At 43.6% G+C, this 27324-nt stretch overlaps 1 protein-coding gene across 5 annotated transcripts in view; it reads left to right on the top strand.

Annotated features, from left to right (window-relative positions):
* kiaa0825 (KIAA0825 ortholog) overlaps positions 1–27324 on the top strand; it is a 415583-nt gene that overhangs the window by 176728 nt on the left and 211531 nt on the right. For all 5 annotated transcript variants that reach the window (XM_067982847.1, XM_067982846.1, XM_067982842.1 and 2 more), the window contains one exon: positions 22102–22258. In XM_067982847.1, coding sequence (XP_067838948.1) covers positions 22102–22258 — 157 coding nt within the window. The remainder of the gene's footprint in view (positions 1–22101; positions 22259–27324) is intronic.

Below are 27324 nucleotides of genomic sequence, written 5' to 3'. Positions count from 1 at the left end.
TCATAGTGAACCTGTTGCGGGAGTGGGGGTATGTTTGTTGATGCTGGGGTGGAACTGAAGGAGTGGTGCACATCACCATTGAAAGAATCTGGTAAAACCTTTATAAGAGATCTACCCAATACAGTAAAGTAAGTTATTCAGTTAGTTCCTAGAGAATAAAAAATAGTATTTTCCTCATCTACTGCAGGTAGAGAAATAAATGTATTTCTTCATAAGCAATACTTATGTAAATAAATGAACATACATGTAAGATGGGAGAGCAGCTCTTTACTGTCAATTTGTTTAGGGTGTGGATTTTTGTAGTGAAAGCCAAAAAATATTTAAAACTAAAGAAAACTAATTTTTGATCTTTCCTTTTTGACCAAATATCTCTGAACCAGTATTTAGAATTTCCAAAATAAACTTAAAATTTAAATTCAAGACTTTTATTCAAACCTCCCTCCAAACTGAAAAAATGGAGCAGTCTTCCGGCTACTGATTATATACTCGGACTTAAAAAACAACATATAGCATATGTTCATGTCAACATAAAAATGCTGCTGCTGTAACCATTTAGAATATATTACAAAATACAAAAATATGCTCAGTGTCTATCCTCAGTTACCATTTTTCTGCTTAGCTGTGTCTGTTCGTCTCTCTTACAGTACTTGCTGACTGTAGTTGCAGGACCTTGTATGCCCAATTTTGCTTTCAAAGTTACCTCAGAAAATTTGAAGATGTAATGTTTCATTGAAAAAAGCAAATTCTGGATACTCCTAAAAATGATTTCTCTGGGGGTTTTCCTTCTCAGTAATTTTCCATTGGAGAGGTTTGGGCTTACCATCAGAAAGTACAGGCATGCTCTGTTAATGGCCAGTCCTGCTGACAATCCTAACAATTTCTAGAAGTTGTACGTACAAGTGCTCTAATTGAGAAATTGTATCATAGGCGCACGTTGTAGTCTATTAGCTTGAGTTTCTTCAGCTAATAGTGATCGGTTTGGGAACCTAAAAGATCTCCAGCTTTAAGCACATACCTCCAACGGAAACACTATTAGAGGCATTTTTAAACAGAAAATGCTATAATATGAGGTAAGTTTAATCATTTTCTTATAAATTTCTATAATTTTAATGTCTTTATTATTGTTACAAATCTTATTTTCAGTAATGGCTTCAGTTTAGATGCTGGCCGAAAGGATTTGATTAGTTCGCCTTTTCACTTTTTTTATTGGTAGCTGTTACTGTCTGCGCATTAGTGATTTGTACTTTTTTGAACATCATGATTGGTAGTTATCATTCCTGCTTGTGTCTCAGTAATTGGAGTTATCCCTACCTATTCTTTTGTAAATGTGACACAGAAATTTGGCATGGCACTGATAGTGTGACACCCAAAGTGTGACAAAACATGTGCTAGATGCAATATATATATATAGCATTGCTAACGGAGAGTCACTGTTACAAAGAGCAGGTATTGGCATATGCGGGGCGGGGTGGGGGGGATGCCCATCTTCATTTTGGAATTTGTAAAAAGTGTAATTTCTACATGTGGTATGGGGTATCAGCTCTTTATTGATCATCGGTGTAGGTTGTGGCTTTTTATAGTAAAAGTCAAGAAATCTAAAACTTTAATCTTTTATTCCAGTTTTCCTTCTTTACCAAGTATTGTTGCAATAGTACTCAGTGTATTAAGCAGAACTTTTTGGCAAAATATTTTAATTCAAGAAATTCCCTCCAAACTTGAATAATGATACAGACCTTCCAGATGTTGTTACATCTTTTGTTTATATGAAGAATCTGTTTTTGAGTTGCCACTATAAACAGATAAAAGAAAGGGAGCTGTTGCAAATATTTAAAATACTTTACAAAACACAAAGATTCCACTTTAACATTTGGCATTTTTAAAAGTTTTATTTGTCACATGTGTAACATGCTGTAAACGGCTGCTTAAATATTGTAACCTAAATTGTGTTTTTCAGGAAAATTACCTTAGAATACAGTTGAAGAATTGATTCTTTACCTTATGTTTAATGATTTATTTTTAAAAATCCTGTTACTTTCATTGCCCTAAAAATGAATTCTTTTGGGTGGGATTCGTTCTCAGTAACTCTACATTGTGAGGAGGCTCTGTGAATATCCATTATTGTTGTTCATCATAAAAAATTCTAGAAGTTCCACGATAGTGCATGCGAGGAGCTATAGCCTGCTGGCTTAAGTCTCTTTAGTGAATAGTGTGGCTCTGTAAACCTGCATCAACTCAAGGCTTATGCTTCTCATTTAGGCACAGATCTCTGACAGAAAATATTGCTACAGACATTTCAAACACAGAAAATAAACAACAAATTGTTTTTATATTGTACCTTTAACATAGAAAAATGTCCCAAAGCACTTCACAGAGGGATAATCAGACAAATATCCTATTTCCAGTAGTAAGTGCTCAGGTCAGTGGAGAAAAAGGATTTTCAAAAAGTGTTTGAATGGTGTTCGTGGTTTGGCTTCTCCTTTTATTGGGTATCTGTTGGTGACTGTTTATGGCTTGACTCATTGTTTTCAAGTGTCCTTAATAGAACTTTATCTACCCACTTTTATCATGTTTAATTCATATGTTACATACCTCAATTATTGCTGCTTTATCAATACAAATTTTAAGCCAACCAAGAAATTTTTATATGCATGTGTAATGTTGAAATGTTACACAAATTGTAATGTGACAGAAAAAATGCATGCCAGATGCACATACAAGATGCTTTAATATTTAACAAATCAAGCAATAACAAATTGCTTAAATGCATTTGGATTATTGATTATGTATTGTATCAGCCATAACTTATCCCACTAATCTTCCTCATACACATATTTTTGTGAAATGCAGTAGCATAGGTGCTTTATAGCATGGAATAGCTTCACTTCTATATTCAAAGAGTGCAGTGTGTTAAGCATTAGAGAAAGTGGCAGCACTATGCATCACCTGCCTGTGTATATTTTGTGGTAACATTATTGTTCATTAAAATAACTTTCAATCTGAAGTATTGTCTCAGTGGTAAACCATCAGTCAGTATCCTAAAATAAAAATGCAGTTCAGAATCTGAAGAAATGCCTGACTTTGCAAAGTAATTTGTCCAAGAAAAGATTATTGTTTTCCATCATAGTGACCCTGACTTGGCTGGCTGGGTGCATACATAGATTAAGATGAATGCAGTTATTCCTTGGCTGAGGACTGCCTCTTTCAGGGCACATTCTCTCTAATGACATGATTGATAGGCTGTCCCAAATCTACAGAGGAACTCATTAATCATTGCTGTGACTGAATACAATCATCTGCTTCACCTGCAAAGTGATAGACAGAAAAGGATACAATTCAGGTGCTGACATGATGCACTGATTGGTCAGAGGCCTCAACTTTTTCAATGTCAGCCTGAAAGATCCCTGATAAATGATATAGTTTGTGCCACCCTTCTGCTTCAAAAACAAGACATGGTGTCCTTTCAGAATTGTTGCGCTAGTATTTAACAAACAAAGAGAAATTTGGATATTTAAAATTCTGCTCTGATATAAAAGAAACCCTTTTTTACTTGCCATTGTACTTGCAAAATTACCATCGGCAAATACTGTAAGGCATTCATAATTGATTCTTTTTTATTACTCTTTTTTGTTCCCCTGTACTCCCTTTTATTTTTCGTAGTCATTCACCTTGAAAGACCACCCTTTCAAGCTGGGGAGGATGTGAGCACATCATAGGATCCGCATCATTTCCCATGAATACACTTACGTAGATAAGTGGACACATCTTTGTAGTCCGTCAGACTATTCCCATTACACTGGACTATTTTGGTATTGAATTTGAAGTCCCAGTGCAGTGCCTGTGTCCAAAAATAAAAGTGCAGTTCATAAGTCAAATTAAATAGTTATATTTAAGGCATAAGTAACTTAATTTAAAAAGCACTTATTAGTAGATGGACTAGTTTTAAGCTTGTGTCCATTTACATTTGGATTCAGTGTACATCACCATTATTTCCATCACTATTCGTTCTATTTTTTTTCGTTCATGGGATGTGGGCATCGCTGGCGAGGCCAACATTTATTGCCCATCCCTAACTGCCCATGAGAAGGTGGTGGTGAGCCGCCTTCTTGAACCACCCCAGTCCGTGTGGTGAAGGTTCTCCCACAGTGTTGTTAGGGAGGGAGTTCCAGGATTTTGACCCAGCGACGATGAAGGAACGGTGACATATTTCCAAGTCAGGATGGTGTGTGACTTGGAGGGGAACGTGCAGGTGGTGTTGTTCCCGTGTGCCTGTTGCTCTTGTCCTTCTAGGTGATAGAGGTCACAGGTTTGGGAGGTGCTGTTGAAGAAGCCTTGTCGAGTTGCTGCAGTGCATCCTGTAGATGGTACACACTGCAGCCACTGTGTGCCGGTGGTGAAGAGAGTGAATGTTTAGGGCGGTGGATTAGGTGCCACTCAAGTGGGCTGCTTTGTCCTGGATGGTGTCGAGCCTCTTGAGTGTTGTTGGAGCTGCACTCATCCAGGCAAGTGGAGAGTATTCCATCACACTCCTGACTGGTGCCTTGTAGATGGGGAAAGGCTTTGGGGAGTCAGGAGGTGAGTCCCTCGCCACAGAATTCCCAGCTTCTGACCTGTTCTTGTAGCCACAGTATTTATGTGGCTGGTCCAGTTAAGTTTCTGGTCAATGGTGATCCCCAGGATGTCGATGGTGGGGGATTCGGTGATGGTAATGCCGTTGAATGTCAAGAGGAGGTGGTTAGACTCTCTCTTGTTGGAGATGGTCATTGCCTGGCACTTGTCTGGCACGAATGTTACTTGCCACTTATCAGCCCAAGCCTGAATGTTGTCCAGGTCTTGCTGCATGCGGGCACGGACTGCTTCATTATCTGAGGGGTTGCAAATGGATCTGAACACTGTGCAATCATCGGCGAACATCCCCATTTCTGACTTTATGTTGGAGGGAAGGTTATTGATGAAGCAGCTGAAGATGGTTGGGCCTAGGACACTAGTCTGAGGAACTCCTGCAGCAATGTCCTGGGGCTGAGATGATTGGCCTCCAACAACCACTACCATCTTCCTTTGTGCTAGGTATGACTCCAGCCACTGGAGAGTTTTCCCCCTGATTCCCATTGACTTCAATTTTATTAGAGCTTCTTTGGTGCCACACTCGGTCAAATGCTGCCTTGATATCAAGGGCAGTCACTCTCACCTCACCTCTGGAATACAGCTCTTTTGTCCATGTTTGGACCAAGGCTGTAATGAGGTCTGGAGCCGAGTGGTCCTGGCGGAACCCAAACTAAGCATCGGTGAGCAGGTTATTGGTGAATAAGTGCCGCTTGATAGCAGTGTTGACGACACCTTCCATCACTTTGCTGATGATTGAGAGTAGATTGATGGGGCGTTAGTTGGCCGGATTGGATTTGTCCTGCTTTTTGTGGACCGAACATACCTGGGCAATTTTCCACATTGTCGGGTAGATGCCAGTGTTGTAGCTGTACTGGAACAATTTGGTTAGAGGCGCAGCTCGTTCTGGAGCACAACTCTTCAGCACTACAGCTGGGATGTTGTCTGGGCCCATAGCCTTTGCTGTATCCAGTGCACTCAGCCATTTCTTGAGATCACGTGGAATGAATTGAATTGGCTGAAGACTGGCTTCTGTGATGGTGGGGATATTGGGTGGAGGCCGAGATGGATCATCCACTCGGCACTTCTGGCTGAAGATGGTTGCAAATGCTTCAGCCTTGTCTTTTGCACTCACGTGCTGGAGTCCGCCATCATTGAGGATGGGGATGTTTACAGAGCCTCCTCCTCCCGTTAGTTGTTTAATTGTCCACCACCATTCACAACTGGATGTGGCAGGACTCCAGAGCTTTGATCTGATCCGTTGGTTGTGGAATCGCTTAGCTCTGTCTATAACATGTTGCTTCCGCTGTTTAGCTTGCATGAAGTCCTGGGTTGCAGCTTCACCAGGTTAGCACCTCATTTTTAGGTACGGCTGGTGCTGCTCCTGGCATGCTCTTCAACACTCCTCACTGAGCCATGGTTGATCCCCTGTAATGGTAGAGTAAGGAATATGCCAGGCCATGAGGTTACAGATTGTGCTGGAATACAATTCTGCTGCTGCTGATGGCCCACAGCACCTCATGGATGCCCAGGTTTGAGCTGCTAGATCTGTTCTGAATCTATCCCATTTAGCACGGTGATAGCGCCACACCACACGTTCGATGGTGTCCTCAGTGTGAAGACGGGACTTCATCTCCACGAGGACTGTGCGGTGGTCACTCCTACCAATACTGTCGTGGACAGATGCATTTGCGACAGGTAGATTGGTGAGGACGAGGTCAAGTAAGTTTTTTCCTCGTGTTGGTTCGCTCACCACCTGCCGCAGGCCCAGTCTGGCAGCTATGTGCTTCAGGACTCAGCCAGCTCAGTCAGTAGTTGTGGTGATGGTGATGGACATTGAAGTCCCCCACCCAGAGTACATTCTGTGCCCTTGCTACCTTCAGTGTTTCCTCCAAGTGGTGTTCAACATGGAGGAGGACTGATTCATCAGCAGGAGGTTTCCTTGCCCATGTTTGACCTGATGCCAAGAGATTTCATGGGGTCTGGAGTCAATGTTGAGAACTCCCAGGGCCACTCCCTCCTGACTGTATATCACTGTACCGCAACCTCTGGTGGGTTTGGCCTGACGGTGGGACAGGACATACCCAGGGATGGTAATGGAAGAGTCTGGGACGTTGGCTGAAAGATATGATTCTGTGAGTATGGCTATGTCAAGCTGTTGCTTGACTAGTCTGTGGGACAGCTCTCCCAATTTTGGCACAAGTCCCCAGATGTTAGTGAGGGGGACTTTGCAGGGTCGACTGGGCTTGGTTTACCTTTGTCGTGTCCGGTGCCTAGTGGTCCGTCCGGTTTTATTCTTACTATGACTTTTTGGATGTGAGATTGTACAACTGAGTGGCTTGTTGGGCCATTTCAGAGGGCAGTTAAGAATCAACCATTGCTGTGGTTCTGGAGTCATATATAGGCCAGACCGGGTAAGGACGGCAGGTTTCCTTCCCTAAAGGACATTAGTGAACCAGATGAGTTTTTACGACAATCCGGTCACCATTACTGATACTAGTATTTTAATTCCAAATTTTATTTAATTGATTGAATTTAAATTCCCCAGCTGCTGTGGCAGAGATTTGAACTTAGGACTCCTAATTATTAGTCTAGGCCTATGGATTGCTAGTCCAGTAACATAACCACTATGCTAGCATACCGTACCCGTATTATAGTTTAACAAATGCATGTAAACACATGGGGGTTGATTTTAACTCCACCCCCCCCCCAACCCAGCGGAACGGTGCGGGGGGGGTCTCGCATATTCTTGACGCATTCCCACCCCCACCATCTTAACTGACCTCTGATTAGGCAAAGGAGGGCCGCCCTACCCAGGCGAGCGGGGGCCTACTTGACAGTTAAATGTCATGGCCCAATGATGTCATCAGGACCACAACACCATTTTTATTTACAGATTTGGGAAGCCCGCCAGGGTTCAAACCAGAGTAAATAATTTAATTTTACTTTTCTATGGAATCCTAGTGGACCGAGGAGCAGAGTGCGCCCTCAAGCCCTATGAGGAATCCTTGGGCCTCCCCAGCCTGGCCGTGTCTCTCTCTCCCAGCGCAGGCATCTGCTGCCAAACCCCCTCCCCAACATTAACTTCATACCAGGGTCTGTTTTTTTTGGGTCCCCAGAATCCTCGGGCTCCTTATCCAATTTCTGTTTTTGCCACTGGCCCTAACATCACTCCCGCCAATTCTGGGCGGGAGACAGTGCTGCTTTATTTAAATGAGGCCTGGGAGTTAAAATGGTTCTGGTCTCATGCAGAACTCTTAGCGGGTCTTTCAATCCTGCCCTGCACCCTGCTGCACTCTAAGTTAAAATTAATCCCATGATTTGGCCTAGTTAATTCTTACCCACATGGTATAGAAGAGATCCCTGTCCCATGTTTCTCCAGGGTGGAACACTCTACCTAACCATATTTTAGTCTACTGATCCAGGTGGGAACTAAGAAGACTTACAAAAAATATAATTGATATGTTTAAGTGTCAACTTTTACTGGAACTCCGATGTACAGGAATAGTGGCGCAAGGCGAACATCTTAACAAATGGCAAGTCATCAAATGACAGTCGGTGAATTTTTTGTGTGTGTGTGTGCGTGCGCGCACGCTGCGAACTGGCCATGTTAGAAAACAAAAATATTTTTTCACTTCACATCTACTGAAAGCATTCGGTATTCTCAGACCAGGCATAGTATAGGTTAGATGTAATACAAGGAAATTGTCTATGCTCCCCAAGTCTCAAATCCTAATCTCAGGAGAGCATCTTCAATTGTCCACGTTTTCAATTCTTACGGCAAAATAACTAATTTAGGCTAAATTTTAGTTGTAGTTTTGATGTAACTGGGAACTAATCTAAGACTACCTATATTCATTCTACTGATGATCCTTAATAGCCATCAAAGAGAACACGCTTTCAGCTCATCACTCCATCCTGGCTAATGGAAAGGGCTGTGTTTCAACACATTGGGCATGATTTTGACCCAGAAGTATGGGTTTCCTGGACGTCCTTATGATTTTGACGTAAAGACGTGTTTTTTTTTGTCGGTTTGCCATCCGACTGACTGGCCTGATTGACAGGCTGGTCTCAGTCGGACGGGAGAGCAGCCAGGGAGAGGACATGTTCAGGTAAGTCTTCAGGTAAGCCTTTGGATGGGGCGGGGAAATAGGTGGGCACGTGGCACTGATGGGTGTGGATGGCACGGGGGCAGCGGTGGGTATGGGGGTCACGGGGGGGAGTCAGTCATGGGGGAGGGATCGGGGGTCAGTCATGGGGGGGTTGTCGGGATCGGGGGTCTGCGATCATTGGGGGTCATCGCGGGGGTCCGTTATCATTTGGGGGGGTCATGGGTCATTGTGGGGGTCCACGATCATTGCGGGGGCCGTCGGAGGTCATCACGGGGGTCCGTGATCATTGGGGAGGTTTCAGGGGTCCGCGATCATTGGGGGGGGTCAGGGATTAGTGGTGTCGAGGGTCATCGCAGTGGTCCACGATCGTTGTGGGGGGGACGCGTCCACGATCGTTGGGGGTCATTGCAGATAGGCTTGTTGGGTCTGGGGGAAGCTCTCCTGCTCCTCCGGGCCCACAAGCTGTGCCAGAAAGGCACTTACCTGCAGTTTCAGGCCTTCTTGCCTCCTTTCACGTGACGTGAAGGAGAAGGCCCGGGAATCCCAGCCCCCAGGGGTTGAAATTGCAAATTCTGCAAAAATGAAGGCCCACAGCCTCCTTGAAAGGTTTTAGTCACCAACCCGCCTCCTGGGAGCGGGTTGGTCGCCTGCCTCTCGTCCCGGCCTGGTAAAAACCGGAAATGGGTGGGTTGGGGGCGGGTCTGAAATGGTTGAGATTTTGAATGCTCCCCTGCTCCCAACTCACTTGTTTTTCAATGTTAAAATCATGCCTGTTGTGTCACCCAGTTCCCACATTTAATTCTAAACTTTAGGAATATTTCTCACCTTCGCTGAGGTAATTAGTTAATAGGCTGTAGACTTCTTCACTTTTGAAGTTTATGCTACAGCATCAAACAATCAGGTATAAACAAGTTTGCTTTATTAGATCATTTGACTCAGAGTGATGAAACATGACACATGACTATTTCTCCTGAGATCAACTAACTCAGCGCAGCCCTGGAATCAAGCCTGGGACTTTCTGGCCTGTATAATTTTGTTATATGTTGCGGTTTTTGAGACTTGGGTGCCACATTTGCTGCCTAACTATACTTCAAAAGTACCTCATTAACTGTGAGGTGCTTTGGGACATCCTGAGGTTGTGAAGGGTGCTACATAAATGCAAGTTCTTTCTGTTCTTTACCAACTAAGCCATTGGAGGATCTATTCTGTCCCTTTTTAATGGGTTTCAACCCCACATCCAGAAATACATCTAATTGCCTTTTTGAACCCATTTATAATGTCCACTTCAAATAACTCTGACAAGTAACAGTATGTTAATCAGAAAATTTCATAAATTTTATACCTCAACCCCTCTCAAGCTACCATCCAGTGACTAGAAATATTATGGAAACTGGATAATAGAAAATGAAGAGAAAAAATGCTGGAAAATCTGAATAGTTGCAGATCCAAATGAAGAAAAAAAAAGAATGCTTGTTAACAAATTTTTGTATTAATTTATTACAGTTCAGCTTTGTGAACTAGACAGCACAGTTACAATGAAGTTGGCATCCAATGATCCAGCTTTAGCTTTATTTTTCATTTTAAATTTTGACTTCTGGTGAACTTCCATATTGTATTGCAATGTGAGTGTTCAGTGAATCATTAGAGTTAAGAATTTGATCATGTTCCTTATAACATGAGTGCAACATTTAGGGAAGTATATTAAAACTTGCTGATTGTTAAAGTTGCTCAGGATTTTATTATTTTTGAACATGATAATTCTGACCCTTTGCTGAGAGTCCCTGTCACCACACAAGGCATTCTAGTTCCATGTCTGCATTATGCAATTTGAAAGGTCCAAAACTCTGAATTTTGTAAATGTTGCAGAGCTCAGACTGATATCCAAAGGGCCTCAGCTGCATTTATTCCAAGTTTGAATGTGAACAGCCATAATTGATGCAAATCTTTGCTGGAGTGGATTCCAGAACAAAGGGGGAAGATTTCCAACATTCACTAGTTGAATCAAAATCATAATGGGCTGGATTTTCCTGTGAGCTGCGAATGGCGCCCACCATTGGTTAGACTTGCACTTGCCCACAGAATTTACATGGGCTTTTGCATGGCAACTTCCTCTCGTGGGGCACTCAATCCAACAGGGCGCCCTCTCCCGGGCATCCAGGAACTGTGTGAATGGGGCAAGCAGCTGTGAATCCCCTTAACCAATCAGATTGAAGCATGTTAACAAGCAGCACAGTCAGAACCAGTCAGAAGTGTAAGTTAGAATAATGAATTCAATGTCCAATCGGGTACAGAAAGCAAAATAAAGGGCAAGAAATATTGAATTAAGAGACAGAGATAAATGAGACAGAAAGAAAAAGTAAAAAAAAAATATATTTTTAAAAAATGTCCAATAATTAAAATGTGAAGGAATGAGACTCCACACTTGTTAAAGTTAACTTTTAGTGCCAGAGAGGTTGTTTGGCAGTCATCAAGACTTGCCATGCCATTAAAAGTGTGCTTAGACTTTTTGTGGCGAGATTAGTTCGTAGCTATCAGGTCAGTGCAGGAACTTGACGCTGTTCCATTCATTTGAATGGGGATCCAGCCAGCGAGATGTCGTTCTCACGGAGTTTATGAAGGAGAGTCGCATCTGGTATAGCAACTTTCAGATTTCCACGTTTGACTACGCGTGTGCAGTCGCGGGAATTGCTGTACCAGATGCATAGAAATAACAGTAAGCCCTGTTAACCTCGCCATTATTTTCACAGGAAAACCCAGCCCAATGTGTAAAGAACATTTAGCATATCACTATAAATAGCAAACAGGAAATTTTCCCTCATGGAGTGTGAAATAAAAATTTGAAAGCTTTGGGAGCTCGGTGGTGCAGTGGTGGTATGGTGGATTAGCACCGTCTTTTCTCCGCTGAGCCGTAGGTTTGATCACAGACTCCTTTCTTTGCCCAGCCCATGATTCTAAGTAAGATTTTTTGGAGGCAGGAATCCACACTGCTTTTTTGAGTTACTCTTATGATTCTGGTTTCAGGCATGTTGTTGGACAGTGGATAGAAAAACCAAGATATATTCTATTCTACTTAGCCAACATCCTTCACCTCAATGACCAAAAAATTCACCAAAAGATCAATCTTCCTGAAACCCCACTTCCTAAAGTCCAATTGTAATCTGTAATGTTAGATTGCAGTTCTTGCACCACTATTGAAATTTTATTTCAAGTTCATCTTAGAAAGCAACAATATGTAATTTTAATTCTTATATTCAAAGAAAATGTACTAAATGTACTATAGTACAAACTATTTAATTGGAGCTCTGTTAAGATCAGGTCTTGCTTATGGTCAATGTCCCAATGTCCCAATATGTAAAACTATTTTTATTCACTGAAGTGTTTAATTAACTATAAGATCAACAAAAAGCAAATATGTCATAATACAACAACTTTTTAATACTCGTTTTCCTCACCTAGTCTAGAGAAGCTACGTACTTTCCAAATATTCAGGTGAGTGGATGTCGAAAATACCTAAAATGTCATTCTTGGGAGGAGAAAAGTACTCTTCAAATGAAGTTCTTTTTCTAGAAGTACTGTTTAAAAAAAAACAAAGGGTACTGAGCATTTGAATTATGTTTGAGTGCTGGGATCAACATCCAGGAGTGGGAGGATGCTGATTGCCACTCAGCTCAATAGCAGCTGGCTGGAAACAGACCTGTCAGATATGTCTTCCAAGCAGGTCTTTAATGAGCAAGAAACCTGACATTTCAAGTATCCACAAGGCTGCTTGTGGACTTAGAGAAATAACAATATATGAAAGGCAGAGACAGGAGAAATTATAATGGGGAATAAGGAAATGGCAGAGACGATAAACAAATATTTTATATCTGTCTTCACACTAGAAGACACAAAAAACATACCGGAAATAGTAGGGAACCAAAGGTCTAATGAGAGTAGTGAACTTAAGATTAGTAAAGAAAAAGTACTGGAGAAATTAATGGGACTAAAAGCTGACAAATCCCCTGGACTCTGTGGCCTACATCCTACAGTTTTAAAAGAGGTGGCAGCAGAGATAGTGGATGCATTGGCTTTGATCTTCCAGAATTCCCTAGATTCTAGAACGTTCCCCGTGGATTGGAAGGTAGCAAATGTAACCCTGCCATTCAAGAATGGAAGGAGAGAGAAAACACGGAACTATAGGCCAGTTAGCCTGACACCAGAACTAGGGAAAATGCTAGAATCTACTATTAAGGACGTAGTTACAGGGCACTTAGAAAATCATAATATGATTAGGCAGAGTCAACATGATTTTATGAAAGGGAAATCATGTTTGGCAAATCTATTAGAGTTTTTTGAGGGTGTAACTAGCAGGATAGATAAGAGGGAACCAGTGGATGTAGTATATTTGGATTTTCAAAAGGCATTCGATAAGGTGCCACACAAGAGATTGTTACACAAGATTACGGCTTATGGGATTGGGGGTAATATATTAGCATGGATTGTGGATTGTTTAATGCACAGAAAACAGAGAGTAGGAATAAATGGGTCATTTTCAGATTGGCAGTGGGGTGCCACAAGGATCAGTGCTTGGGCATCAGCTGTTTACAATATCTATCAATGACTTAGATGAGGGGAGTGTAATGAGTACAAGTTTGCTGATGATACAAAGCTAGGTGGGAAAGTAAGCTGTGAGGAGGATGCAAAAAGGCTGCAAAGGGGTATAGACATGTTAAGTGTAGTGGGCGAGAAGGTGGCAGATGGAGTATAATGTAGGGAAATGTGAAATTATCCACTTTGGTAGGAAGAATAGAAAAGCAGAATATTTTTTAAAAGGTGAGGTAAGAAAGGTTGGTATTCAGAGGGATTTGGGTGTCCTTGTACATGAATCACAGAAAGTTAACATGCAGTCACAGCAAGCAATTAGGAAGGTAAATGGCATGTTAGCCTTTATTGTAAGGGGTTTGGAGAATAAGAATAAGGAGGTCTTGCTGCAAATATATAGGGCTCTGGTGAGACCAAACGTGGTGTACTGTGTACAGTTTTGGTCTCCTTACCTAAGGAAGGATATATTTGCCTTAGAGGGGGTGCAACAAAAGTTCACTAGATTGATTCCTGGGGTGAGAGGGTTGTCCTGTGAGGAGAGATTGAGTAGAATGGGCCTATATTATATATTTTTAGACACTAAGGGAATCAAGGGATATGGGGACAGGGCAGGAAAGTGGAGTTGAGGTAGAAGATCTTCAGCCATGATCTTATTGGATGGCAGAGCAGGCTCGAGGGCCGTATGGCCTACTCCTGCTCCTGTTTCTTATGTTCTTCTATCCTTTCAGAAAAGCAGATCCGTTTAATATTCTGTTATCACACACTCTTTTGGGGAGATGTACACTTCACAATCTATATCAATGATTTGGATGAGGGGACCAAATGTAATATTTCCAAGTTTGCTGATGACACAAAACTAGGTGGGAATGTGAATTGTGAGGAGGATGCAAAGAGGCTTCAACGCGATATGGACAGGCTAAGTGAGTGGACAGGAACATGGCAGATGGAATATAATGTGGAAAAATGTGAAGTTATCCACTTTGGTAGGAAAAAGTGCAAAGTAGAAATGCAGAGTATTTTTTAAATGGTAAGAGATTGGGAAATGTTGATGTTCAAAGGGACCTGGATGTCCTTGCAATGAGTCACTGAAAGCTAACATGCAGTTGCAGCAAGCAATTAGGAAGGCAAATGGAATGATGGCCTTTATTACAAGAGGATTTGAGTACAGGAGTAAAGGTGTCTTATTGCAATTATATAGGGCCTGGGTGAGACCGCACCTGGAGTATTGTGTACAATTTTGGTCTCCTTACCTAAGAAAGGATATACTTGCCATAGAGGGAGTGCAACGAAGGTTCACCATACTGATTCCTGTGAGGAATCTTACAACACCAGGTTATAGTCCAACAAACTGTTGGACTATAACCTGGTGTTGTAAGATTCCTTACATTTGTCCACCCCAGTCCATCACCGGCATCTCCACATCGTACTGATTCCTGGGATGGCGGGATTGTCGTATGAGGAGAGATTGAGTAGACTAGGCCTGTATTCTCTAGAGTTTAGAAGAATGAGAGGTGATCTCATTGAAACATACAAAATTCTTACAGGGCTTGACAGGGTAGATGCAAGGAGGATATTTCCCCTGGCTGGGGAATCTAGAACCAGGGGGTCACAGTCTCAGAAAAAAAGGGTAGGCCATTTAGGACCGAGATGAGGAGAAATTTCTTCACTCAGAGGGTGGTGAATCTTAGGAATTCTCTACCCCAGAGGGCTGTGGAGGCTCAGTCATTGAGCACATTCAAAGCAGAGATCGATAGATTTCTAAATATTAAAGGCATCAAGGGATATGGGGATGTGGAGGAAAATGGCGTTGAGGTAGAAGATCAGGCATCATCTTGTTGAATGGCGGAGCAGGCTCGAGGGGCCAGATGGCCTACTCCTGTTCCTATTTCTTATGTTCCCTGTTGCAGACTGAATTCCAGTTGAAGTTCAGCCTTCAAAGTACCTATTTAACAACTCCTGCAATAGAAATGGATGTCTCGTAGTGGACTTTGAAGGTACTTCTCGTATACATTTGTTGAGTAGTAGGTATCTGTTTTCTGGAAAATTGAGGTGCTATTTCTTATGCAAGTTTTGATCATACAAATGTCCTTCCAGCCAACATTTTGTGTCAAGTGAGGTTTTGCCATTATAGGTAACAAAGACAGAAACTGCTATGTGTTTTTGCACAAGTATGTCAAACTGTTGATGGAATTCTTCAACCTCCAGTTGGCGTCTGTAGCCAAAATTTACACTTTATGGAGAAACAATATTGAGGAACGTATTCCTTGTAGCATGTTGTAAACATGTTTTTTAAGAAAGAAGCAAGGCAACAGAAAATCTTCATTTTATGTTTATCTAAGAAGGGTCAATATAATGTAAGACTGAGATAAGATACATTAAAATAGTAGTTTTAATTGCTGCCCTTAAATCCCTGGAGATGTCAGTTAAAACTCACCCCAGAGGATAGAATTCAAGGTCTTCAACAACTGACAGCACCAAATTTGTCAGTGTCAACTTTGAGAAACCCAAAAATGAAATCCTTAGGAAGAGAAGTGCTGTACAGATTTGATTTCTGAGTTTAAGGTTGAAGAATATTGTCAAGACAAATTAAAGAGAGCCCAGTATTGCATTCAAATACGAAGAAAGACTTGAATAGAGTTATACAGCACGGATAGAGGCCCTTCGGCCCATCGTGTCCGCGCCAGCCATCAGCCCTGTCTACTCTAATCCCATATTCCAGCATTTGGTCCGTAGCCTTGTATGCTATGGCATTTCAAGTGCTCATCCAAATGCTTCTTGAATGTTGTGAGGGTTCCTGCCTCCACAACCCTTTCAGACAGTGAGTTCCAGACTCCAACCACCCTCTGGGTGAAAAAGTTCTTTCTCAAATCCCCTCTAAACCTCCCGCCTTTTACCTTGAATCTATGTCCCCTTGTTATAGTACCCTCAACGAAGGGAAAAAGCTCCTTAGTATCCATCCTATCTGTGCCCCTCATAATTTTGTACACCTCAATCATGTCCCCCCTCAGCCTCCTCTGCTCCAAGGAAAACAAACCCAATCTTCCCAGTCTCTCTTCATAGCTGAAGCGCTCCAGCCCTGGTAACATCCTGGTGAATCTCCTCTGCACCCTCTCCAAAGCGATCACATCCTTCCTGTAGTGCGGTGACCAGAACTGCACACAGTACTCCAGCTGTGGCCTAACCAGTGTTTTATACAGCTCCATCATAACCTCCTTGCTCTTATATTCTATGCCTCGGCTAATAAAGGCAAGTATCCCATATGCCTTCTTTACCACCTTATCTACCTGTTCCGCCGCCTTCAGGGATCTGTGAACTTGCACACCAAGATCCCTCTGACCCTCTGTCTTGCCTAGGGTCCTCCCATTCATTGTGTATTCCCTTGCCTTGTTAGTCCCTCCAAAGTGCATCACCTCTCACTTTTCCGGGTTAAATTCCATTTGCCACTGTTCCGCCCATCTGACCAACCCATCTATATCGTCCTGCAGACTGAGGCTATCCTCCTCGCTATTTACCACCCTACCAATCTTTGTATCATCAGCGAACTTACTGATCATACCTTTTACATTCATATCCAAGTCATTAATGTAGACCACAAACAGCAAGGGACCCAGCACCGATCCCTGTGGTACCCCACTGGCCACAGGCTTCCAGTCACAAAAACAACCTTCGACCATCACCCTCTGCCTTCTGCCACTAAGCCAGTTTTGTATCCAAAGTGCCAAGGCACCCTGGATTCCATGGGCTCGTACCTTCTTGACCAGTCTCCTGTGGGGGACTTTATCGAAGGCCTTACTGAAATCCATGTATACCACATCTACTGGGTTACCCTCATCCACACGCCTAGTCACCCCCTCAAAAAATTCAATCAAATTAGTCAGACATGATCTTCCCTTGACAAAGCCATGTTGACTATCCCTGATTAATCCTTGCTTCTCCAAGTGGAGACTAATTTTGTCCTTCAGAATTTTTTCCAATAATTTTCCTACCACTGATGTTAGGCTCACTGGCCTGTAGTTCCCCGGTTTTTCCCTACTCCCCTTCTTGAATAATGGTATTACATTAGCGGTTCTCCAGTCCTCTGGCACATCCCCTGTGGCCAGAGAGGTTCTGAATATATGTGTCAGAGCCCCCGTAATCTCCTCCTTTGCCTCACACAGTAGCCTGGGATACATTTCGTCCGGGCCTGGGGATTTATCCATTTTTAGGCCTGCTAAAACCGCCAATACCTCCTCCCGCTCGATATTAATATGTTCGAGTATATCACAGTCCCCCTGCCGTATTTCTATGTCTACATCGTCCTTCTCCATAGTGAAAACAGATGCAAAAAATTCATTTAGAACCCCTCCTACATCTGCCGGCTCCACACACAGATTGCCATTTTTGTCCCTAATGGGCCCTATTTTTTCCCTCGTCATCCTCTTACCCTTAATATACTTATAAAACATCTTAGGATTTTCCTTTATTTTGCTCGCCAGTGTTATTTCATGGCCCCTCCTTGATCTCCTAATTTCTTTGTTAAGTATCCCCCTGCACTTTTTGTACTCCTCTTGGGCTTCCTCCGTCTTTAGCCTTTTGTATCTGCCAAAAGCCCTCCTTTTTTTCCTAATCCATTCTCGTATATCCCCTGACATCCAAGGTTCCCTGGAGTTCTTGGAACCACCCTTGACCTTTACGGGAACATGTTGCCATTGTATGGTCTCAATCTCCCTTCTGAAAGACTCCCATTGCTCCGATGCGGATTTTCCTACAAGCAGCTGATCCCAGTCCATTTTGGCCTTCCCCCAATTTAGAACCTTTATTTCCGGCCCCTCCCTGTCCTTTTCAATGACCACCTTAAATCTCACCGAATTATGGTCACTCTCACCAAAGTGCTCACCTACTAGCACTTCTTCCACTTGGCCGGCCACATTCCCTAGAATTAGGTCCAGTACCGCCCCCTCTCTTGTAGGACTTTCTACATGCTGGCTCAAAAAGCTCTCCTGGATGCACGTTAAGAATTTTGTACCCTCTAAGCCTTTTACACTCTGAGTATCCCAGTTAACATTGGGGAAGTTGAAATCCCCCACTATTATTACCCTATTATTTGCACAATTTTCTGAGATTTGCCTACATATCTGTTCCTCTATCTCCCCCTGACTGTTTGGGGGTCTATAGTACACTCCCATCAAAGTGCTTGCCCCCTTTTTGTTTTTAAGCTCCACCCATATGGCCTCATTAGAGGAACCTGCTAATATATGATCCCTCCTTATGGCAGTAATTGATTCTTTAATTAATATTGCGACCCCCCCTCCTCTTATACCTCCCCCTCTGTCTCGCCTGAAGATTCTGTACCCCGGAATATTGAGCTGCCAGTCTTGCCCCTCCCTCAACCATGTCTCTGTGACAGCAACAATATCATACTCCCATGTGTTTATCAACACCTTCAGTTCATCCACCTTATTCGCAAGACTCCTTGCATTAAAATAGATGCCATCCAGCCTTGCCCTCACATATTTGCCCTGTCTTCCAAGCTGATTTGTTTTTTTTCTCTATATTTGGCTGCACATCACCCCCTATTGTAGCTCCACTCTGTATCCCATCCCCCTGCCAAGTTAGTTTAAACCCCCCCCAACAGTGCTAGCAAACCTCCCCGCAAGGATATTTGTCCCGCTCTGGTTCAGGTGCAACCCGTCCGACTTGTACAAGTCCCACCTTCCCCAGAAGCAGGCCCAGTGATCCAGGAAACTGAAACCCTCCCTCCTGCACCAACTCTTTAGCCACGCATTCATCTGTTCTATCCTCCTATTTCTATACTCACTAGCCCGTGGCACTGGGAGTAATCCAGAGATTACAACCTTTGAGGTCCTGCTCTTTAATCTGCTACCTAGCTCCCTAAATTCTTGATGCAGGACCTCATCTCCCTTCCTACCTATGTCGTTGGTCCCAATGTGGACCACGACCTCTGCCTGCTCACCCTCCCCCTTGAGAATGCCCTGTAGCCGCTCAGTGACATCCATGACCCTGGCACCAGGGAGGCAACAAACCATCCTGGAGTCACGTTTACGGCCACAGAAACGCCTGTCTGGAGCTGTTTTCATTAGAACAGAGGAGATTACGGGTGATGTGCTAGAAGTGATTAAAATTATGAAGGGAATGGACAGGGTATATAGAAACAGACTATTTCCAGTGATTAAGATGCCTAGAACGAGGGACAAAGATATAAAATTAAGGGGCCAATTTTCACAGGCTCTGCCGAGCGGGAACTGGGCGATAGAGTTCTGAAAATCGCATGGCTGAACTTAGCGCACCATTCCCACTGGCAAACTGACCGCTGACATTTTCACTGAGGCCTTCACATGGGTGGCCTAGGTGTCTGCTTGTTTTCAGCGGTAGCCAACTTGTGATATGCAAAACAGGAAAGACCAGGAATGCTGTACAGGCCGGCCTCCCACCTTGCACCCTCTGTAAACTTGAGTTTATCCAAAACTCTGCTACCTGTATCCTAACTTGCACCAAGTCCTGTTCACCCATCGTTCCTGTGCTTGCTGACCTAGATTGGCTCCTGGTCTGAAAAGGCCTCAATTTTAAAATTCTCATCCTAGTTTTCAAATCCCTCCGTGGCCTCGCCCTTCCCTATCTCTGTAACCTCCTCCAGCCCTACAATCCTCTAAGATATCTGCGCTCCTCCAATTCTGGCCTCTTGCATATTCCTGATTTTCATCTCTCTACCGCTGATGGCCGTATCTTCAGCTGCCCAGGCCCTAATCTTTGGAACTCCTTCCCTAAACCTCTCTGCCTCTCTACCTCTCTCTCCTCCTTTAAGATGCTCCTTAAAACCTACCTCTTTGACCAAGCTTTTGGTCACCTGTCCTAATATCTCCTTATGTGGCTCAGTGTCAAATTTTGTTTGATAATTGCTCCTGTGAAGTGCCTTGGGATGTTTTACTACATTAAAGGTGCTATATAACTGCAAGTTGTTGTTGCTCTTCCTGGACTCACAAAATTCTTCCCACCTGCTGCTGGCCCACCCATGCCCCTTCAACACCCCCACCCCCCTGGCAATTGCCTCCTCCATCCTTTAACACCCAACTTCCAGCTCAGCTCCAGAGGAGCTGCTGGATTCCCTCCCCCCACTCCCACCAATTGGCAAACTGCCTATGAGTGCAATTTAAATGAAGCCCAGCAATCAAACTGGCTTAGGCCTCTCGCCAAGCATTTTGGGCAGGCAGTGCAATTTTTGTCCACCCGATGTCCACCTAATGTGAAGCTCAGCCCCTAAATGCAAGGACAGTGCAGGAGCAACATTTTTACACAGGTGGTTGTGAGGCTGTGGAATGCACTACCGGAGGTAATGATTGAAGCAGAGACCGTGTCAACATTTAAGAATAAGTTGGATAGCTGGTTGAAGGATAGGGAGATAAAAGGATATGGAAACAGGGTTGGCACATGGGATTAGGACTACTGGTTGTGTGAACACCAACGTGGACTGGTTGAGCCAAATGACCTGTTTCCATGTTATAATTTTTATGTAATCCATGCATTCCCGAGAGCTGTCTGTCACTGAAGGCAAAATAGACAAGAGTTTCCACGTTTTAGGCATATCTTGTCTTGGTGAGAACAAAAATTGAATACTCCAGTTGGATTCTTTCATTTAATAAAAAAAGAAGTTACTAATATTTAAAATTTCTGTTACTTTTGGCAGTTATATAGAAAGATAGCATTATAACTGTAGAAAACAATCAGTGGATTTATAAAATGAACTTTAAGTAAAAGATCCTCCAATGACCCATATTGGAAAAATTAAATAAAATATAAACTTGAAGGACATTTGTCTTATTGAGCTATGTACGTCTAATGCATAAGTGGTATTCTTCAGGCCTTATAATCTCAACTTCATCTATATTAATTTTCTCCTAGACTTTAACATACAATATACCCCTCTACATTCTCCTGCAACAGAAATCTAGCAATCTCCCTTTTGATATAATCTGCAAATTCCGAATACTTACTCTCTCCCTTTTCCAAAGAGAATAATCTTTTACTTAATATTATACTTTTGGGGGTGGTGATATGCTGTTGTCTTTATAAAATTGCTACCAGAAATGTAGTATAAAGTTCCTGGCATTATTCAAACTTGGATTCATTTCAGCTAAGTCGAACTCCAAGCAATAGGCTCACAGAGGAATAAGGGCTTGGTGGCTGCAGTGTAACTGATAGCTAACTACTTAGAACTGTTTTTGCACCACATAGTACAATACATATTTAAAGAAAATATCACATTCTAAAGAGCCATCAGTACTTGATTTCTTCTGACGACTACAATAAAATGTATCAGTAGAGCATTCCAATCTATGCATATGTTTGGCATATGTGAATGAAGAGGCAAATGAATTTATGTGCTGTTTCATTGCCACCCTCAACACCAGAACAAGCAGCCATTATAATGGATCCAATCTGCTTGTGTGGAATCAGAGGCTGAAGCTGGCATGTAATTGAAAACATTTGCATTGTCAGTGAAATCCTACCTGATTGTATGTCACCTCAATAAAATTAGTTTTAAATCCAAATGTTCTTTGTTTATATTAACACAAGATATGAAAGTTGCAGGAATTTTAATGAAATGCACGGGGACTAAGTGCTGGAGCCATATTTGTTGATCCTCTTCTATGTACTTTTGAACATGCACTAAAGAATTTTTCGTGGCACCGTTAACTTTAGTACATTGCACATTTAATCAAGTTATTTTTAAGAGAGAAATGGAAAGTTACATTTTTTGTCATTAATCTTAAAAGTGTATGAAATAATTGGTATTTTTTCCCTGTTCTTGCAGTACATTTCTCACAGACGAAGGTTCAGTCGCACAGGAGAAAGGCAGTTTGGCTGAATTGACGAAGCAGAAAATAAGCATGACGGTGCTGGATATCTGCCACCAGCCAGGTGGCAGTGAATACCTGAGGCAAATTTATCACATCATCCAACTCAATGAGGTAGGGAAACGGTCTTTTTATCAAGCAATTAGGTGTGTATTGGCTTGAGGCAGCGCCTGCTATCAGCTAGGGGTTAGACAAGGAGGCACAAATGCTTTTAGTTAGTAGCAAATCCCAATAAAACATAATAAATGAGTTGTAAACAAAATTGTTTCTTTATTCAACAACACTATTTAAACTAGATTACATATAATTACATATATATTCTGAAAACATATGGGGCCCGATTTCAGCACCCGCTATCGGGTGCGTTCTCGGCGGGGGGGCCTCAAAAATCGTAAAATCCAGGATCCCGACCGGACCGCGCCTCGATCCTGCCCATTTCCGGGTTCCCCGCTGACGTGCCGGCGTGCGCGCGCAGCCCCCGCTGGTGGGAATCCCGCAGGCAATTAAAGCCAGCGGGATGCCACTTGAGTGTATTTACTTTGCTATTTCAGGTCATTAACTAACCTGATTAAGGGACTGTGTGTGATTTTGGATCAACATGGGACTGTTTCCCACACTGGGGGAAACGCTCCCAGATCGAATGGACGTGTTGCAGCTGTCAGCCTGTGGCAGCTGCAAAGGTCCATTTGACGGGGGGGGGAGGGGGCCACTCTGTCACTTGGGACAAAGTTTGGCCTCCACCACCCTCCTCCTGACAATCAAAGTCACCAACCTGCACACTTACCCCGGGGTCCGGAGACATGTACCTACCTTGCGGACCCCCTCAGATGTACATCTTGCGGATGGGGGCCGCCATAGCTGCGGTCATGACCTCTTCGGAGGGCGAACAGCATCACCAGCCTCACCATCCTCGCCGGCCACTCCGTCCACCTCTGACACGTGGAGCTCCACAACAGAGTGCTGTGACACATCCACCTGTACAGCAGGAGGGAGGGCTACCGCAGAGAGAGATGCGTCGCAGAGGGCACTACCCTCGCCACAGGTTCCACAGACCGAGGCTCAGCCTCCTGGACCTCTCTAAGCAGCAGTTCACACGGAGGCTCAGAGTCACTCGACATGTAGCCGTGGACATCTGCAGCCTCTTTCATGCCGAGCTGCTCCTTGCTGGCCCGTGCACCATCTTCCTACCTGTCGCTGTCAAAGTCACCACTGCCCTGCCGAACTTCTCTTCCGCAGCCTTCCAGGGTGCAACCGGGGACATCGCCGATGTCTCTCAGTCGTCTGCGCAGAAGAGCCCTGCAAATACACCTACACCCACTCTGCAGTGACACAATGTGTGGCATCAGTGGTGGGTTCTCATAGTGATACCCAGGAGCGGGCATTATTGCACAAACCGGACAGGATTCGCGAAGACATGGCAGTAGTGGTGCCAATATAATGTGTGATATGAGTTGTTCTGAAATTCAATATAAGTAACAACCATGACAAACCCTCAAACGCCCTTGTGCATCCCCTTCATGCTCACGACACGTTTGCCTTACGCTGCCTACTGCACATATGTGATGCATGCCCTGTGGCTGCAGCACAGGTGGTGGCAGGTTGAGTGAGGCTGGCCGTGAGAGAGATGCACGAGAGGGTGAGTATGGGATAGAGCCATGAGATTGTATGAGGATTGGGTTGAGTGGTAGTGGTGGGGTGAGTACTGGCGAGGTGAGTAGGTGCAGGTAAGATGAGGATGGGGTTCGAGTGGGTATGAGGGGTGATGTGACAGAGTAGTGTTGGCAGTGCAGAAGGAGATGTGGGGTGGGGGCAGTGATGTGGCAGACGGAGTGTAGGGTAAAGACTACGTGTACTCACTGTGGCTGACCTACTGAGGTCATTGCACCGCCTCCTGCACTGTGTGCAGGTGGGCGATATGTTGGTGGCGCTGGTGACCTCTGCCACCTCGAGCCAGGCCTTCCTGGTGGCAGAGGCAGGCCGCTTCCTCCCGCCCGCCGGGTAGAAAATCTCTGTCCTCCCCCTCCTCCTCACCCCATGTATTGATACCTGGGGTGAGGCATCATTAAACTGGGAGCAGTCTTCCCCCTGGGCTGCTCCATGCAGTCATCTTTGCTATTTGTTGCAGCATCTGTCAGTGGAGGACTGCCCCTTTAAATAGAGCGCCTCCAGCTGACAGATCTTACTGCGCATGCGCAGCCCGCCCGACGCGCAGACCAGCAGCGGGGAACCCGGAGGAGCAGGTAAGTGGCTCCAATTAGTGCGTTGCCTGCTACGATCGCGCGGGAAACCCACTAATTTCACCGGGCGCGTTACCCACGCGCCCGCTTGCCCACCCGCCGCGAACCCGCACCCCTGCTAAAATCGGGCCCATGATCTTATATGTACTTAATTGTCTACAGTTTTTCCAATAGCAGTTCATTAGTTTCAGTTGACTAATATCTGAATTGTAATTTTGCTATACACTGCAATATGCTTTCTGTATAATTATAACTGAATTATATTAGTGATAAAATTCTGTCACATTGTTTGCAAAAACAGCTTTTTTTGTGATGAAGTAAAGGATTTTTCACCTATGTTCAACTTTCAGCCAATTGCTATTATTTTAAAAATATCTTATGGCTGAGACAGTTTGACTTAAATGTACTGCTGTTGAAATAAAATCACATCACCAGAACAGTGCAGAAGTCAGTCTGGACCAATGTAACTTCACCCTCTACTTCAGGGGATTCTCTGCTCATATGGTGTGTAGTTGCAAGGAGCAACTTAATGCACAAATCATGCTTTTTGTTAGGGATAAGGATAGGAACCTGTTTTATTCTGGATTGCCAATTCACATGGGTTCATTCCACTGTGAAACAAGAGTTAACTGAGGGAGAAACTGCATGTTACAGTAATGATCCGCTGTAACACTGATATACCATGATCTCTGATGTACTTGATCACCAGGCTGACAGTATGGTACACTTACATTTCAGAACTGTTTCAGGAAGTAGTTCTGCAACACTGCTTCTTAGAACCAGGTTTAATAGAAACTGCCCTGTTTATTTTGCAAGACAGTTTCTACATGCGCACATGCAGTTGTTTTAAAGTCATGGTTGGTAATATTGATACACATAACTGGCAGCCATCTCTTACCCAATGACCGGGGAAGGTCCATACAGGCCAGCAAGCATAAAACTGCTTCACTGGTCTGTAAGCGAAGATTGAGCCTTCAGTGGCCAAAAACATGGCTGTTTCTCCTTCTAATGCCAGGCTTGCATTCTGTTATGTTATTGTCAGGGGCATGCTACCGCCAAAGAACACTGTAGAAACTATCATTTTTGATGCAGAGTAATGTTCCCTTTGTTGTGCCCAATAATTGCATTAACTCTAATCTCAAAAGGTTGCCTCCAATAGCAGGCAAGCACCAGGCAAAAAGAGCTTTTTGGCTGTTCCACCGGCAGCAGATATAAACATCATCCATTTTAGGTCTGGTTGCAGGCCTGCTACTTTAGATCTTGTGGTTGAGCTAAGTGGTCAGTCTGACATCGAAGAAGATGCCATCTGAAGGGGACACACACAGGATTCACAACTGCATAAATTTGGGCATGAGTAATTATCTATTGTTAGTAAATTGCCCATGTAGTCTAAACATACAGTAAGGGACCCAGTATATAAGTGTGGGTATGAAACTATCTAAAATTATTTCACATGTAACCCTTGTAGACAGAAGACTTTGATCCCATAGTCTAGGGTTGGTTTGAACCCACATTCAAGAGGCAAAAGGACAGAGTTTAACTCACTACACCACCCAGTTTCCATGACTTTTTGAAAAGGAACTGAGAATGTTACAATTGTTAGAAATAGAAAAGTTCATTCAAGGGGTAGTATTGAGCCTGCACGGTAACATAGAAACCTGGAAAATAGGAGCAGGAGTAGGCCATTCAGCCCTTCGAGCCTGCTCTGCCATTCAATATGATCATGGCAGATCCTCTATCTCAATATCATATTCCCGCTCTCTCCCCATACCCCTTGATGCCTTTTGTGCCTAGAAATCTATCTAGCTCCTTCTTAAATATATTCAGTGACTTGGCCTCCACAGCCTTCTATGGTAGAGAATTCCACAGGTTCACCACCCTCTGAGTGAAGAAATTTCTCCTCATCTGAGTCCTAAATGTCCTACCCCGTATCCTGAGACTGTGACCCCTCGTTCTGGACCCCCCAGCCAGGGGAAACATCCGCCCTGCATCCAGTCTGTCCAGCCCTGTCAGAATGTTATATGTTTCAATGAGATCCCCTCTCATTCTTCTAAACTCGAGTGAATACAGGCCGAGTCGACCCAGTCTCTTCTCATATGACAGTCCTGCCATCCCAGTTATCAGAAGTCTCAACTGATGGAAGCACATATTGGAAATAAAGAGGCACTCTGCCTACAATTTTCCTACCATCATTGTTGGACAATAGTTGGAAGCACATATCCAGATTTTTGCATGCAATGCAAGCCAGTAGGTGAGGCTTCCCACTGACACCGCAGGCTTGTAGAATTACCTCTAATTCACAAAGCGACCTGCTAGAATTCTCTTCCAAAATCACTTCACCTTGCTGTTTCTTTCTCTAAGCATCCTGAAATGCTACCTCTTTGGCTGTGTCTTCAGACTTCACTCACCCCCTCCAAATTTCTCTCACGTCCTGCTTGATGTCCATATCTCCACCTTGTGAAATGTTCTAAGATATTATTTTATTTGAGGAACACTATTTAAATGTAAATTGCTAGTGGAATGCTGAACCTTTTTTATCTGGCTTCTACCCCTAGTCACTCTATGTAAGGAATCTTACAACACCAGGTTATAGTCCAACAGTTTTATTTGAAAATCACAAGCTTTCGGAGATTATCTCCTTCATCAGGTGAGTGAGTGAAAGGTTCTTAAATCGCATATCTTATCTTAGGCTGGGACACGATCACACCAATCAAAGGTGTTGTTGGTGTTCAGACAGGTTAGCCACGGAAAACAGTACATCCCAGTATACTGAATACACAAGGGTCAGATTACAAAGCCAGAGAGAGAAAGAGACCCGAAAGGCAGAGAGAGAGAGAGAATGACCCGTTGTATTAAAAACAGATAACTTTTTTTCGCTGGTGGGGTTACGTGTAGCGTGACATGAACCCAAGATCCCGGTTGAGGCCGTCCTCATGGGTGCGG

This window comes from Heptranchias perlo, chromosome 4, assembly GCF_035084215.1.
Source record: "Heptranchias perlo isolate sHepPer1 chromosome 4, sHepPer1.hap1, whole genome shotgun sequence".
Classification (NCBI taxonomy): domain Eukaryota; kingdom Metazoa; phylum Chordata; class Chondrichthyes; order Hexanchiformes; family Hexanchidae; genus Heptranchias; species Heptranchias perlo.
Note: the sequence above shows the minus strand (reverse complement) of the source record. Positions and strands in the feature narration are given on the sequence as shown.